This window comes from Populus alba, chromosome 18 (genome assembly GCF_005239225.2).
Source record: "Populus alba chromosome 18, ASM523922v2, whole genome shotgun sequence".
NCBI classification, from domain to species: Eukaryota; Viridiplantae; Streptophyta; class Magnoliopsida; order Malpighiales; family Salicaceae; genus Populus; species Populus alba.
This window is the reverse complement of record NC_133301.1, coordinates 15458755-15475361: the sequence shown is the minus strand read 5'-3', so window position 1 is coordinate 15475361 and position 16607 is coordinate 15458755. Positions and strand designations below refer to the sequence as shown.

The 16607-nt window shown below is 32.1% G+C and overlaps 2 protein-coding genes and 1 long non-coding RNA gene across 3 annotated transcripts in view; all 3 read left to right on the top strand.

Moving 5' to 3' along the window:
• The window catches only part of LOC118042628 (receptor-like protein 1), a 46204-nt gene extending 34198 nt beyond the window's left edge, over positions 1–12006 (top strand). Inside the window, exons 8-9 of the mRNA XM_035050328.2 lie at positions 3368–3517; positions 11701–12006. Of these exons, the coding sequence (XP_034906219.2) occupies positions 3368–3517; positions 11701–11807 (257 nt within the window). The 3' untranslated portion in view covers positions 11808–12006. The remainder of the gene's footprint in view (positions 1–3367; positions 3518–11700) is intronic.
• On the top strand, positions 2030–2823 carry LOC118042629 (uncharacterized). Its single transcript, XR_012168590.1, has 3 exons — positions 2030–2362; positions 2455–2601; positions 2685–2823. It is a non-coding gene; the product is annotated as an uncharacterized lncRNA (long non-coding RNA).
• On the top strand, positions 4058–6897 carry LOC118042614 (uncharacterized). Its single transcript, XM_035050316.2, has 4 exons — positions 4058–4261; positions 4349–4537; positions 6215–6711; positions 6880–6897. The coding sequence occupies exons 1-4, from the start codon at positions 4195–4197 to the stop codon at positions 6895–6897; spliced, it is 771 nt and encodes a 256-aa protein (XP_034906207.2). The 5' UTR covers positions 4058–4194.
• Positions 12007–16607: the final 4601 nt, after the last annotated feature.

Sequence of the window (16607 nt, the reverse complement as noted above, 5' to 3'; positions counted from 1 at the left end):
ATTGCTTAAGAATGAACAAGTACTTTCAAATTAAGTAAGACATTGAATCAAGCAATCTCTATACCAAAACTAAGGTTTGTGCATAAAAATTCAAGATTATAACATTACCTAAATGATTTCTAAAATTTCTTTGCAATAATAAAACATTCATGAAGAAGATGAGAAGATAAACATTAAGATTAATTCATATCTTAAAGAACTCACCTCAATCACCATCATCCTTGATTTGGATCCAAGAAAGAGATTAGCCAACCATGATTATATATAAGAACACTTTAATAAACATGAAATAACTTGAATCAAACTGAAATAATAAGTTTTACAAACTAAAGAACCGAAATCTACAAAGAAGAACACAACAGAATTTCAGTAAAAATTCGGACACAAATCTGACTCTAAATTTGGACAGCAATTCGACCCTCTTAGAAGCCTCCCCTGGAGATGGCTATTAGAGACATATTTATAGGCAGTTCTGTTAGCTTTCCAGATCATTAAAGAACATCTCATTTGGACATCTGAGTCAACAGTTATGGGCAACACACCGAAAGGTGTTCTGGAAAATTAAATCAGGCCAGCTTGGAGAACACTTTGGTGCACGTTTTTCTTCCTCCTTTATGAGCTGTTTCTTTCTTCTTTTTGACCCAAAATAATGTCACAATGTCCCCTCCAGCTTTCCATCCATGTTCTTGCCCTCTTGGATCAATTAATTGCCCAAAATAAATCAAATGTTATTTGTTGTGTGGACATGTAAGATCATGGATTGTGCTTGGGCTGATTTGGAGGCTGATTTAGGGCTGATTTGGGGCTGAACTTGAGGCTGAATTTGAGCATCAAATAAGTATACAAATGTACATATTATTTGGGCTAAGATTGACATTGAAACCTTAAGTGTTTGATGGTTGAAGTTTGCACACAACATAAGGCAAGTTTGGGCTTGAAATAGATCATATGATATTCTTTTCTAGAATTGGAATAGAATTGATTTTTGGGGCAAATTTAGAGCACTAATTTGAACCAAGATTTGCTTCAATCTTCAACTAAATTTCTCTTCAATTCTTTGTTCCGAATTCTGACGTTGAATTTTCTGAAATAATTCATTTAAGCTCCAAAAACCTATCGAAACATTAAAAGAAACTTCATTACTAAAAAGCACATCACTTATTATAAAAACCCAAATAAAAACAATAAATACATATGTAAAATAAAAGACTTAATGATACTTTTGATGCACAATCATCCTCTATAACAAATATTGATCCAACCTTCCCTCCTCTTGGTTTATATTTTGATATTAAGATGTTGACGGTGCTGTTACTCATTCTGATGCTTTCCCTGCAAGGATGGCATCCTCTTGGTTGCTTGGAGGAAGAGAGGATCGCTCTCTTGCACCTCAAACATTCTCTTAACTATCCCAATGGCATCTCCCTACCTACCTGGAGAAAAGGCGACGCCAGCTGTTGTGATTGGGAACGTATTTGGTGCAACAGCAGTACAGGTCGAGTTATGTACCTCGAACTTGAGGGCGTCAGGAACCAGGAATTGGGAGATTGGTACTTAAATGCCTCCTTGTTCCTTCCTTTTCACCAACTCTACTATCTCGACTTATGGGATAATCATATAGCTGGTTGGGTTGAGAACAAAGGTTTGCTCTCTTAAGTATTACAAAATATTTATATTACTTTTATTTTCTTAGAATTAATTAAATAAGGTGTTGTTTAATTAGTATCATTAATTCTAGTTCTCCACAGTAAGTAATTTGTCAATGAAGAAATAGAAATCATATCTAGTAACAAGGTGTTGTTTAATTCCACAACATATATTATTAAATTGCCAATTTTAATCATTGCATAGACATAGACCGTCACTTTAACAATTACTCGTTTTATTTTCACTTTCACCACCTCAACCTTCACTGTAACAATTACATGCCTCTTGATCAATCATAATTAAATTACTCCAATAATATCTTTTTTTATTCTTTACCTAAAGTCTTTATTTATTTATTTTTTTATACAGGTGGTTATGAGTTACAGAAATTGAGCAATTTGGAGATCCTTTACTTGGACTATAATAGCTTCAATAACAGTATTCTATCATTTGTGGAGGGGCTTCCGTCTCTTAAATCACTATATTTAGATTATAATAGATTGGAGGGGTTAATAGATTTGAAAGGTTAGTTTTTTATATATACTATTATTTTTATAAATATTAAATTTAATTTACACAATTATCTATTAAATTTAATTTCAAAAAACACAATTAATGAGTTTATTTTTTATATATAAATATCAAGAATCTTTGAGCAGCTTGGAGTACTTGGGTCTGGGCGGCAACAATATTAAAAAATTGGTAGCCTCAAGAGGTAATTATCAACACATTCACATTACCTACCTGGCTGATAGCATCATAAAGATAATATTAATTATTCTTGTTTCTTCCCTAACTAACTTGCAGGTCCAAGCAACTTGAGTACTATATCCCTATCTAATATCACAACCTATGGAAGTAGCTTCCAGTTACTGCAATCATTAGAAGCATTCCCAAACCTCACAACACTTTATCTGAGATCCAACGATTTTAGAGGAAGAATATTGGGTGACGGTAAGTTATATATTTTACATATAGTGATGTTTATATATTTGGGTTTAATTGAAAATTTCAATTTGCTACTTTTGAACAAACAGAGTTGCAAAATTTGAGCTCCTTGAAAATATTGTATCTAGACGATTGTTCTCTAGATGAACATTCCCTTCAAAGCCTTGGAGCACTGCCTTCTCTAAAAAATCTGTCATTGCAAGAACTTAATAGCACTGTACCTTCTGGAGGTAAATTAAGAAATTTCAAGTCCACTATTACTTATCATTAATCATTTTATTTCTTTCTATACCTGCTACAATTAGGTGTCTGTATAGATTTCTTCTTTTATGTTTTAGCAACCTACTAAACAAGTCTTGGAGAGACAAATTAAATCTCAAATTTGGAAATTAACCCAATTGAAATCTTTATTATTTTAAATTTCTACCATCCATTTAATATGAATAATATTTCACTTTAATTTTGCCCCTCTCTCAGCACCATTTCAGTGTAATGTAATTAAAATGATAGCATAAACAACAATAATTTCTTTAATGAAAAGGTAACTTCATCCATAAAGAGTGCTATTTTTAGGAGGAGAATAAATTAACAATGGTGTATTTTTATTTTCTGGGTAAGATGTATAAAAAATACTTCTCTTAAATGGACAGTACAATTTCTACACTTAACTTATGTTTTTAGTTTTTTTAGCCATGATTAATAAGTAATGAATTATTTCTAATTTTAATTTCTTCTACGCTAATATAATTTCTTGTTTAATTGATCGTGGCAGGCTTCCTTGATCTCAAGAACTTGGAATACTTGGATTTGAGTTACAATACTCTCAATAATAACATCTTCCAAACCATTGGAACGATGACCTCTCTTAAAACTTTAAAGTTGCATAGTTGTAATTTCAGTGGCCAATTACCTACAACCCAAGGTAATGTTAGGTTGACGACTCTTACTCTCTCTCTCTCTCTCTCTCTCAAAGGTTATATATTTTCTATTAGTCACTCAAAGTTTTATATTTTTTTTCTAAATTATAATGTGATTAAGCTTATGTAACTTAAACCATCTTGAAGAGCTATATATGTATAGAATTTGTCTTTTATATTTTCGCAACCTACTAAACAAGTCTTGGAGAGACAATTAAATCTCAAATTTAGAAATTAACTCAATTGAAATCTTTATTATTTTAAAATTCTACCATCCATTTAATATGAATAATATTTCACTTTAATTGTGCCCCTCTCTCAACACCATTTCAGTGTAATGTAATTAAAATGTTAACATAAAAAACAATATAACTTCATATATAGAGAGTGCTATTTTTAGGAGGAGAATAAATTAATAATGGTGTATTTATTTTTTTGGGTCTGACATATAAAAAAAACCTTCTATTAATTGGACAATACAATTTCTACACTTACCTGATGTTTTTCATTTCTTTTGCCATGATTGATAAGTAATGAGTTATTTCTAATTTTAATTCCTTCTAAGCTAATATAATTTCTTGTTTAATTGATCGTGGCAGGCTTTCTTGATTTCAAGAACTTGGAATACTTGGATTTGAGTTACACTACTCTCAATAATAGCATCTTCCAAACCATCGGAACGATGACCTCTCTAAAAACATTGCAATTGTGGGGTTGCAATCTAAATGGCCAAATACCTACAACCCAAGGTAAGGTTGATGACACTTATTTCTAGGTTATGTAATTTCCATTAGACACTCAAAGTTTTAATTTTCTCTAAATTATAATGTGATCAGGCTTATGTGACTTAAATCATCTCGAAGAGCTAGATATGAGCAACAATGATCTCAGTGGTTTCTTACCTCCATGTCTGGCAAATCTGACTTCCCTTCAACAACTCTATCTCGGTTCCAATCACTTGAAGATCCCTATGTCATTGAGCCCATTATACAACCTTTTAAGACTCAAGTCTTTTGATGGTTCAGGTAATGAAATATTCGTAGAAGAAGATGATCATAATATGAGCCCAAAGTTCCAGTTAGAGTACCTCTATTTGAGTTACAATACTCTCAATAATAGCATCTTCCAAACCATCAAAATGTTGACCTCTCTTAAAATATTGAAATTGGAGGATTGCAGTCTAAATGGCCAAATACCTACAACCCAAGGTAATGTTGATGACTCTTACTCTTTCTTTAGGTTATGTATTTTCCATTAAACACCCAGAGTTTAAGTTTTCCTAAATTATAATGTGATGTGATCAGGCCTATGTAACTTAAATCATCTCGAAGAGCTAGATATGAGCGACAATGATCTTAGTGGTTTCTTACCTCCATGTCTGGCAAATTTGACTTCCCTTCAACAACTCCATCTCGATTCCAATCACTTGAAGATCCCTATGTCATTGAGCCCATTATACAACCTTTCAAGACTCAAGTCTTTTTATGGTTCAGGTAATGAAATATTCGCAGAAAAAGATGATCATAATCTGAGCCCAAAGTTCCAATTAGAGTACCTCTATTTGAGCGGTATTGGACAAGGTGGTGCATTTCCCAAATTCCTTTACCATCAGTTCAGCCTGCAATATTTGGATCTTACAAACATCCAAATAAAGGGAGAGTTTCCACATTGGTTGATTGAGAACAACACATTCTTACAAGAAGTTTATTTAGAAAACTGTTCTCTTTCGGGTCCATTCTTGTTGCCAAAGAATTCTCATGTCAACTTGTCATTCCTAAGTATATCCATGAATCACTTCCAAGGCCAAATCCCTTCAGAAATCGGAGATCGTTTGCCAGGGTTAGAAGTCTTACGGATGTCTGACAATGGTTTCAATGGAATCATTCCTTCCTCGTTGGGTAACATGAGCTCGATGTACGAGTTAGACCTGTCCAACAATGTCTTGATTGGTAAAATACCAGAGTATTTAACCACAGGTTGCTCTTTGTTAGAAACTCTCATGCTTTCAAACAACAGATTGCAAGGGCAGATCTTCTCGGAAAATATCAACTTGGAATTCTTGAGATGGTTACAGTTGGATAGCAATCAGTTTGATGGTATCCCTGATAGCTTATCTAATTGCTCCTCTTTGACAATGTTGGATGTCAGCAATAACCATCTCTCTCAAATGATTCCTGGATGGATAGGGAAAATGTCTTCTCTTGAATTTTTGGACCTTTCACGGAACAATTTATCTGGTCCTTTACCACCCAGCTTCGATACTTCTTCAATGTTACAATTTGTTTATTTGTCCAGAAATAAGTTGCAAGGACCGATTGTAAGGCCATTTTATAACTACTCTGAGCTATTGGCATTAGATCTTTCCCATAATAACTTAACTGGTAGAGTTCCAGAATGGATTGGCAGGCTATCTAACTTGAGATATCTTCTCTTGAGTTATAACAATCTCGAAGGTGAAATCCCATTTCAATTATGCAAGTTGGACCAATTAACTCTGATTGATCTATCTCACAACTACCTTTCTAGTAATATCCTCTCTTGCATAATATCTACTGCTTTTTTCACATCATCAACCGATGCTTATTCTCCTGAGTCCTCACAAGAATCTTTCGAGTTTACAGCAAAGAATGTATCCCTTTCATATAGAGGCAGCATTCTCCACTACTTTACTGGAATTGATTTCTCATGCAATAATTTCACAGGGAAGATTCCTCCTGAAATTGGAAACCTCAGGAAGATCAAGGCATTGAACCTTTCGCACAACAACTTGGTTGGACCAATTCCACCAACATTCTCGAGGTTAAAGGAAATAGAGAGCTTGGATCTTTCCTACAACAAATTGGAAGGAGAAATCCCTCCTCAACTTACTGAACTTTATTTTCTAGCTGTTTTCAGTGTGGCACACAATAATTTATCCGGCAAGACACCTGCGAGAGTTGCACAGTTTGCCATGTTTGAGGAGAGTTGCTATAAGGACAACCCTTTTCTTTGTGGAGAACCATTAGCCAAAGTTTGTGGTGCAGTTATGTCACCATTACCATCACCAACTTTAACGACCAACAAAGATAATAGTGGCTTCATGGATATGGAAGTTTTCTATGTGACCTTTGGGGTTGCATACATCATGGTGTTGCTGGTTATAGGTGCAGTTCTATACATAAATCCATATTGGCGACGAGCTTGGTTTTACTTTATTGAGGTAAGCATCAACAATTGCTATTATTTTCTAGTGGACAATCTTCCCATTTTATCCAAGTTTGGATTTTCATAGCCTTGGTGCTTCGTCATGTATTCTAGTTTTAAGATTTAAACAAGTTTAAATGCAATGTTATATTGGCTTTTATTTCTGTTTTGTTTTTGTTTTTAGCTTCTGTGTGACATGTAATAATGAAGTTTCTTCAGTGATTGCTCTAAGAATATAATAAGGAACTATATTCTCCATGTTTTGTTTTTGTTTTTGTACATTATTTATAGCATCATGAGTTTTCCTAGTTTCTACGTGAGTTAATAAGAGGATGTCTTGGTATTCTGGACTGGGTTTGGCATACTGTATGTTTAAATAAAATAGATTACTAAAGCGATTTTGATTATAATTTGGTGTGGGAAATTCTCTGCATGCCTACATAGAGCTTGGCTTCTTGAAACTCCAAAAAATATACATAGATGTATGCCCAAACCAGTATTGGGCAGATCAAGATAAGCTAGGATTGCTGAGGAAGAGGCTGTTCAGGACCTTCAGGTTAGTCCGAATAGGGTTCTATAATCAGAATTTCCCAAGAAAGAATTAACTAAAGACTTTAGTTAACGCTGATGAATATTAGTAAATGATTTGCTACGGAGAATACCGTGTATTTAAGAACCATTGCTAAGCTACAGGTTCTGGAGCCACAGATCACTCAACATTTACTAGGGTTGATCCCAAAATTGAGACAAAATCTATTTGTCCAGTTCGGAGAACCTTCAAACAAAAAGAAGAGTTAAACCTTGTAAAATTGGCTATCATCAGAAGGACAAGAAACAGAACAAGAAGGATCAGCCTCGCATTTCTTACATAAGTAAAAGAATCCACTTGCTGACGGAAAGGACGACTCTGCAACAAGTCTGAAATATCCTCTGGAGTTCAGTGACCCTGCAACCTTATAATTACCTCAAAATGCACCGACGTAAAGCACACAGGAAATCCCAAACATAAGATCGTCTTACAGTACGTGTACAATAAGCATTAATAATTACCTTCATCTGGATCACCCGAACTACCTGCAACATGTATCATCACATCACGATGGCCAACCTAAATGCAGCAAACAAGGATATGGTCAATTGCACTATCTGAGCAGAACATACCTCCGCACCAATATTACTCAGGATTCTTTGCAAGTCTTCCAATTTCATTGGTCCTGATGAAGAGGTTACATCACTCATTACTTCTGCACCAAGGTCTGGGACAATTAAGTTTCCATTCCTGAGTGATTAGCAAATATCTCATCAGAATAAAAGAAAATGGCCACGTGATATATACCAGATACCATTTCTTTTTGGTAATAAAAGTGCTCCTTAACCTTTTAGAAGTTAATTTACAATGAATCACAAAAATTAAACATGTATATACATAGACAAACACCAAGTTATGATTCTAAATTTCCATATAAAAGATGCCCCAATTTTTAGAATTTACCCCGCGGAAGTCTGTGCAAGGGTATAAGGGGATGAAGGATTTGACAAGGGCTAAGGTAGGTGAGATGTTTTTGTCAAGAAATGATTTTGGAAAATTTCTTGATATTTCTCGAATAACTAAGATAGGAGTCTTTATCGAGGCAAGAACATAGGTTCTCCAAGATGATTGACCAGAAGGAGAGAAGGGAGGCTCATTCTATTCCACTGACTCTTAGTCTCAAAGAACAGAAAATTACTTATCTCTATATCCTTACTCTTACTTGCTATATCAACTCTTAGAGTTGAAGTATCATCTTTGAGTATGCTTCTTTGTTATAATAAATATACCTTGATGAGATATTATCTTCAAGCATGTCTTCAAAAACTTGGAAAGGAGTAGAAGCATCAGGCTCTTCTTCATCAAGGAACTCTGCCAGACAACAAGATAAAGCAGCGACGTTGCTGATGGAAAACCTTCACTCTTGAATAAGTGCTGAAGTGATATGCCAGGTCATTAGTTTGAAGGTGTAAAACTGGTTAGTAAAATTTTAGGAAGACCAATTCACACATACGGAGTGTGTAACTAAAATAAATAAACAGGAAGTAGAAAGCAGGAAATCCAATTAGTCTAATATGATCTTTCTGTGAAATAGAGGTTTTCTTTATGAAAATGTGGAGATGAGAGGAGATAAATGCAGATATTGCAAGATTAAAAAAAATAAAAATAAAAAACCATCTGTGAGAGAGATGACCATAAAGCAATTATACAACTTTCTGATGTGAAATTAGCAAAAGTGATTTATCAAATACACCAAATTGTTTGCATTTAAATGCAAAGTCTAATCTTAAACGACAAAAGATTAAACTTTGCATTTAAATATAAGTCAAGATGATTAGGAACAAAATAATGAAGAGTAGCATGGCTAACAAAGGACTCAAAACACAAAAGTATTTATCAAATGGACGATTAATATAATAGTTGACAGAGCTACACAATTGAGAATCATCTTTAGCTTTTGGCTCCTGCAAACATGTTTACAACCAATTTTCCAAAATCATGCAAACTAACAGCTGAGTCAATGTTACACATAAGAGAGTGAAAAACACAGAAAATGAACCTGACCTACATCCAAATAAAGACTTTCGATCATCTGTATTGAATTTCAAGATGTATACTCTTCCCAAAGCTTGATTAACCTGAATAACCCAAAGAATTATGAATCTATGATATTACAATCAATTATTAGAGTCAAATATCTCCCATCTAAGAAAAAACTAAGAGAGAAAAGTGTACCTTCTCAAAAACAGCCTCTTCAGAAAAAAAATAATCTGATCCTGTCAATCAACACGTCAAGAAAAAGCTACCAAGTTCTCACCTCAAAAGAATATTAACAAAACAAAGAACAGAAAAGGAAATAAAAAACAATGTTGGAAGAGAGAAACAAAATCCCCAGGCTAAAAAAACATAATAATAACTAGGATACATCTTCCAGAGCATTCAAATTCCTATCAAGCCACTAGAAATGAAGCAAGCCCTCATCAACCTGGAACATTTCAAAAATTTCGACTTCAAACAGGAAACAAGATTCTAGAAACACACTATCTAGTACTTGAGATAAACCAAAACAACAGAAGTAACTAAAAATCTTTACACGGGCACGAACTCTATATAACACAAAAAAACCAAAAGACACCAAGTTACCCTTCCAATGCGAACAAGTCCTTTTTGAGAATCAGGAACAACCTTTTTTCCATAGAAAACCATTTTACCAGCACGAAACTCCAACACAATTTCCTACCATCAAAACAACCACAACACCATAACATAACCCCATCAAGAAAAACATACTTGTACATCCAAAAAAGCAATTACATGCTCTAATTAATAAGAAACAGAGATTTTAAGCAAAACCCACAATTTTAAAGGTGATTTTATTTACTTGCATAGCTGGACTATCTTCAGCTGATGAAGAACCCATTTTTCGCATACTTCCTCTATAAAGCTTCCTTTCTTTCAGCACTGCAAAGAAGGACAAATCAAATACCCAAACCATAAACAATAACAGAAAAAAAAAATCCATAGCTGGAAAATTAATGGTTCGGTTGTTGTGAGATTACCAAATGACACTCCAAGTTTGCCAAATTTCAAACAAGGCAAGATATTCGTGGCAAATGTGGGTCTTACTCGCTATCTATAGTTATTGGACAGGCCAAACAAATCAATCTGATGGATCACCAATCTAGATTGAATTGGGATTGTTTTTGGATATTAAATTTGTGTAAACCAATTACCTGTGATTCAGTTAATCCAACAAAACATGGGTAAAATCAGTTAATCGGCACAAACACATGGAGGCACAATAGTGATTTTGGCTTAAAAGAGCACTGTTTGATTTTTTTTAATTTAAAAATATATTAAAATAATATATATATATATATATATTAATTTTTTAATATCATAATATCAAAATAATCTAAAAATAATTAATTCAAAATAAAAAATTCAATTTTTTTTTAAAACACACTGTATATTTTTTATTTTTAAAAACATATTTATTATTTAAGTAAGTGGTAGCTGTTATTTATTTAAATATTTTTTATTAGAATTTTTTTGTAAAATTGGAATAGTTAATTAAAAAAATTAATGAATTGACATAGGTTGAAAAAAATTTGGTGGAATAGCATGTCAATTTTATCAATTTTTTTAATTTATTATGCTAATTTCCTAATATATCCTTTTTCACTAGTAAATACATTAAAATAGTATATATTTTATTTTTTAAAATTTAATTTTAATAGCAACACTTTAAAATAATAAAAAAATATCAAAACTTGCAAATTTTATATTTTTGAACTGAAGATATCTTTATTTCGGTAATGATGGTGTAGCTTTGCTGTGGAGAAGGTAACTAGTGAACTTTGTGTAACATTCTGATAGGTTAATTAGAATGATTATCAGAAACAAACTAGTTTGTCTTGAACCCTTAGTATCTTCCACTAGCTTATTTATAAGCTTTGAACATGGCTAGGTCAAAGGCATTTCTATATTTTGCGGTGGATGGATGTAACTTTGAATTAGTTTTTATTTGTCAGGGCATGTCTTCAGAGATCAGGAGGTTCATCTTCAGGTGTCAGAGAGTTTCTTGAGGGTTTCCTCTGCAACTGGAGTTTAGTGGATGGAAAATACCATGTTCTTGTAGCTGCAGAAGCAGATGTTGATGCCCAGGAAGGATGTGATGGGAGGTATCTTATAAATGTATCCTCTCAAAACATTCAATTTCATCACAGCTCTCCTCAGTTTTGCAAGAAATAACCATGAAGCTCATTATTCTCCGTCAAAAGATATAAATGTTATGGAGGGATCGGATCTCCAAAAGACTTAGAAAACAATTTCCTAGCTACCTATTGAGGAGGTTAGTACAAAACAAGCAATTTTGCATGTGGATCCATGTTTTTGATGGTTCCGGTCATTCACTTTGAAGTTTGGGAACGCTCGAGTGGTTATAACAATTTCCCTTTCTATCTATCTATTCAGCTGCAGAGAAGGCTATAGCCGACCAGTGGCAGCTTGCATTCTCATATCAAGTGAACCCTCTAGCTGCAGTTCAACCTCTCCCTACTGCAACACGAGGAGGCCGATGATGACATCATTTTTATAATCAAAGCTTATGATACTCTCCTTTTGGTGGCTAAGCCACATTCTGTCATTCTTTTGAGGAACCGTGGAGGTAGCTCAAATTAAATTGTAATAATGCGTCTGATTATCTACAACTAGGAGCACAATCATATCAATCACAGAATGATGTTATGTAACAAATGATAGCAATACAACGTTGGACTTTTGGACTTGTTCATTCTTCTTCCTTTTCCCTTTCATTTCCTAGTTTCACAAATTTGCAGATAAAAGGCATTAAACTATCATGCATCCACGAGCTCTGTCTACTTCCGATTAATGTTCCATTATCTGTCTCGTCTATAGGTTTTCTCATGAAGATAATGGTGATCTTCTGATGTAGGAGGGTTTCGAGGGGATCAGATCCTGATCATAAGCCTTCAGCCCAAGGCATAAAGGGCAAGTATAATTAGGCAATGCTTAGCATTAAAATAGTATTGGATCTCAAATGATTTCATATATATTTTGATGGGGTTCACTTCTGCAATATTCTGTCAGAGCTCGTTGACAGAATCTAGTCTATTATCCCAAGAAGAGCATCCACTCATCTCTAGGGCATGTTCAAATGCTCAAATTGCTGCAAGGATATGGTTGGCAATAGTTGTAATCTACGGAATCACCATAGATGTCCTTTGCCTCCTTGTAATCACCAGAAATACTCAGGCTGGCCAGGTCAGGAGTGACGTGTTTGGTCGCCACTGTGTCAGGATACCATAACACAGGATACCATGCTTGTGAATTTTCCAAGGTAGACATTTTGGCAGTAGGAGCTAGTTGGAAGGGAGGAGGATATATAAAGCTGGTGGTCCATAGCAAAAACGACATGTATCATCTGCGTGGTATCTGTTGTTGCCGATTTGCCTGTTTTCATGTCGATTGCCCCAGAAAGGTTTGCCACCAGAGGAGGAGTGAGTATAAGAAACAATTTTAACCTCTTTATAATTTTAATTATCACATGCTCTCCCTCCTCTCTCCTCTATCTTCTATACTCTAGAAATATAAATAATTATAACTATAAAATTTCTCCCGGTTGAATTTCATTATAAGAAGGAAAAAAAAAAGTCAAAAGAAAACAGCCTAGAAAAAGAAGTAAGAGAAGTGTTAATTGAAGGCAACTAACACATGGCGATTGCCATGTGAGAGCACGACATGGGCAGCATGCATCTACCTCTTTACTAATATTACATATAAATATATAAATCAAAGCCAAGTAATATATAAGACCGACCATTTTTTTACTGTAATAATTTCATTATAAAAACCCTTAACAATAAAGTATAACATTCAATTCTCAAAGAAATAAATAAACACAATAATTCAGATAAAATATTGTGATCTCTATAGTTACGCGGTTTCCACACGGGATTATGATGGAATTCAACCATGATCAAACGAATTGGCGCAAAGCCTTCATCAATAAAGTTAAATTAAGCTCAAACGTTTAGACTCCAAGGATTATTTATAATTTAATTACTATCTTAATTACTTTGTGAATGTGAGGAGATGAGAATTGACTCGGTCAAACCTAATGCATAAATTTACAATCTAATTACTTTGGACAAAACTTAATTTGATTTTTTTATAAAAATCAAAACGATATTATTTTAATTTTAAAAATAAATTTAAAATTGTTATTTTGAATTACCCGAAATCAATATGAGTTGACCTATATATTCCCAACCCATGATTCATGTCTTGAACGGGTCATGAACAAAGCCAAGTTTAGGAGGTATTTGAGAGTGTGGTAGAATTGTTTTTTCAAAGTATTTTTCGCTCAAAAATACATCAAAATAATATTTTTTTTTTTATTTAAAAAAAATTATTTTTATATCAGCATATCAAATTGATCTAAACTCATAAAAAATAATTAATTTTTAAAGTAATTTTTTTAAAAAAATTTTGGTCATCTCTGTTTGGGCCGCACAACCAAACTTCCAAACTTTCTATACATATTTTTAATTGTAGAAAAAACTTCATGAAAATAATAGTTAACGTAACTTAAAGATTGGAATAACACAGTTAATTTATCTTTGGTGAAGTTAATGGTTGCTATGTATCAAAATCTAACATCATCCAAAATTATGAGGGAGAATAAAATAAAGAAAAGAGAATTAAGTAGCTTTTATCTGTGGGATAATGATTACGTTGATCATAGACTGAAATAAAATACATGACATTATTTGGGATAAGTCGCTATAGATGGAGGATGCATAATCATGGACATAGAAAACAGATTGTGTGAGAACTTATTTAATGTATAGCTTTCTCACACGGCAGTACGTACTCACTCTTGTTACAACGACAGGTATTTCATTATTCATTAATTCTTGCTTTTATCAGCACTTTTAGTTTATTAAAACTAGCATGGTTTTGTCCTATGACACGTCTTGTTGTGCTAGTTTGTGAGCAATTATTCAAGTAGTGGGTTTTAAATCTATTTCAGGAGAGACAAAAAAAATATTACTTGATAAATTGAAACATATGAATGGGTAGGGTACATCAAAGACTTGTGGACATTATTATTATTATTATTATTTGATTTGTTCATAATGGAGCAATATTGATTTTAATATATATAGGTTTGTTATTGTAATAAGACAAAAAAGATAAAGACAAGAGACATATCTTCTTTTTTTTTTTACATTCTGTTTTGAAATTATATAAATTCATTTTAAGATTATCATAATAATATATTTATTTTATATAATTGTCTTTGTCCAAATTAAACGAATATATTTTTTTTGTATCTATTTTTTTTCTATTCTAAAATGCACTAACCAAATACAAAAATTGGCTAAAATTTTAAAATAGTTATAATTTTAAAATAATTATGAAGCTGATGATGAATTTAAAATAGTCTAACTCATAATTGGTTCATGTTTGATGAATTTATTGTCGTTTCTAATTAACCAAGAAAAATCTAATTAAATTTAACTGAAACTTAAATATAAAAAATGAGATTTTAGTAAATCACATACCTTATTAAGTCATAAAAAATTATTTCTGTTATAAATTGACAAAAAAAAAAGTCTTGATTTGATTCATATTTTAATTTGATTCTCCATCTTGATAAATTAAGATTTTATTAAAATTAATTTGATTTTGAGTACTATAATTACATGGTATTGGAACTTGATTAATTTATCTATTATTATTACAAGAGAAAATAAAACAAAACTCTTTTAAAACTGTTTTTATTATCGTATGGGACTAAACAATTTCCTTTTAAAAGCAAACAGCTATGCTTAGAAAAGTTACCACAAATTAAATCGAACTATATATTTACCTATTTCTCAAAACTTTTGATAGGTTTAGCATTTTTTTTCATATTTTATTTTTGTTCGAGTACCCAAAAAACATGAAGAAAAAAAAATAGTGAGTGTCAGTAGAGAGCTAGCTGGAGAATTTTAAAAAATTAAAAAAGAGAAAAATAAAGAATAAATATTTTTATCCACTTTTTTTCATAATCTAATCCTACACTTCAATTTTTTTTTTTAAATCCTAATTAAACATACCCAATTGAGGTTCCCTTAAAAAGTTCTCTATAAATACGTACCTTTTCAAATATTGCAGGAGGGGCATATATATAAACGTAACAGGGTAGCTCTATCTCACTCTATCTCTTCCATGATTAGGTTCTTTATTGATTGTTTAATTAGTGAGCCAAATTATAAGTTTTACCAATTATATAATAAAATTGTAGTATTTTACTTCTTAATATTCTACCCTTTATAAAGGTAAGCAAAATCTTTGGCTCCACAAAAATGATATTATTTTTAATAATGTTGTTTCTTAACCTTTAAATTTATTTTTCTACGGTGCGTCAAAAATATTGTTTTATTGCTGAAAGCTTGATTCCAGTTCTTTGGAAGCTTAATATATAAAATGTTCATAAAAAAAGAGTTTGTTCTTATATTTTTTTTGTTCCCTCTAATTATTGCGCTTTCCTGTTTCATGCATCAATTTTTATGCTTTTTTTTTTTTTTTCTTTTCTCTATTTGTTCATCTAATGTAAATTAGGTTAATATTTTAGTAGCTATTTTTTTAATAAAAACTTTCAACTACTACCAAAAAAAAAAATATTCTACCCTTTTTTTATAAAAAAAATTTTTTTTTTTTGTTACAACTTCTTTGCTGTATTGTAAAACAAGAAATCCAACTTTTTTTGTCACTTGTTTTAATTATAAGAAATCAAAGGATGGATTAGACAATATTTGATGGAATGCTAATGGTTTCATAGATATATAAAAAAAAATTCTTATTTAAGCCCATCTTCTAGTATTTTTTTTTTCTTTATTATAAATAAAGTTCGAAAGAGAAAAACTAATTAAACTTGAGTTTATTATGGATATTTTATTTTTTATTAGTACCATATATCCCTAAGGATTGGCATAAAAATGGTCTAATTAATTGATTGAATTAATCCATTATAAAATGAAATAATTGCACTCTTTAGAGTTTATTTCGTTTTATAACAAGGTCATTCTTTAGAGTTGATGCTTCAATTATTGCTGTGAACCTTCCTCAAATCCTACCAGTAACACTCTTGCACTTTTTTGTTTGACATTGATACAAAACCCACCACAAATCATAAAATTAAGAAGAGAAGGAAAAACAAATTATGTATAATAATTAGTAATTAGTAACATTTCTTTTTTCAAAAAAAATTAAATACTTCACAACAATCAATCACGGGTCTATTTCTTCATTTTATTAAAAGGATCCCATCACTTGTTACAAATCTTGCCACATCAAGGAATACAATTTGG

Bases quoted from the DNA above. Each gene is read 5' to 3' on its own strand.
- LOC118042614 (XM_035050316.2), top strand. From the start codon at position 4,195: ATGACCTCTCTAAAAACATTGCAATTGTGGGGTTGCAATCTAAATGGC. The intron at 4,262-4,348 runs GTAAGGTTGATG...TAATGTGATCAG, and splicing joins CCAAATACCTACAACCCAAG to GCTTATGTGACTTAAATCAT. The intron at 4,538-6,214 runs GTAATGAAATAT...ATAATTTCACAG, and splicing joins CAAGTCTTTTGATGGTTCAG to GGAAGATTCCTCCTGAAATT.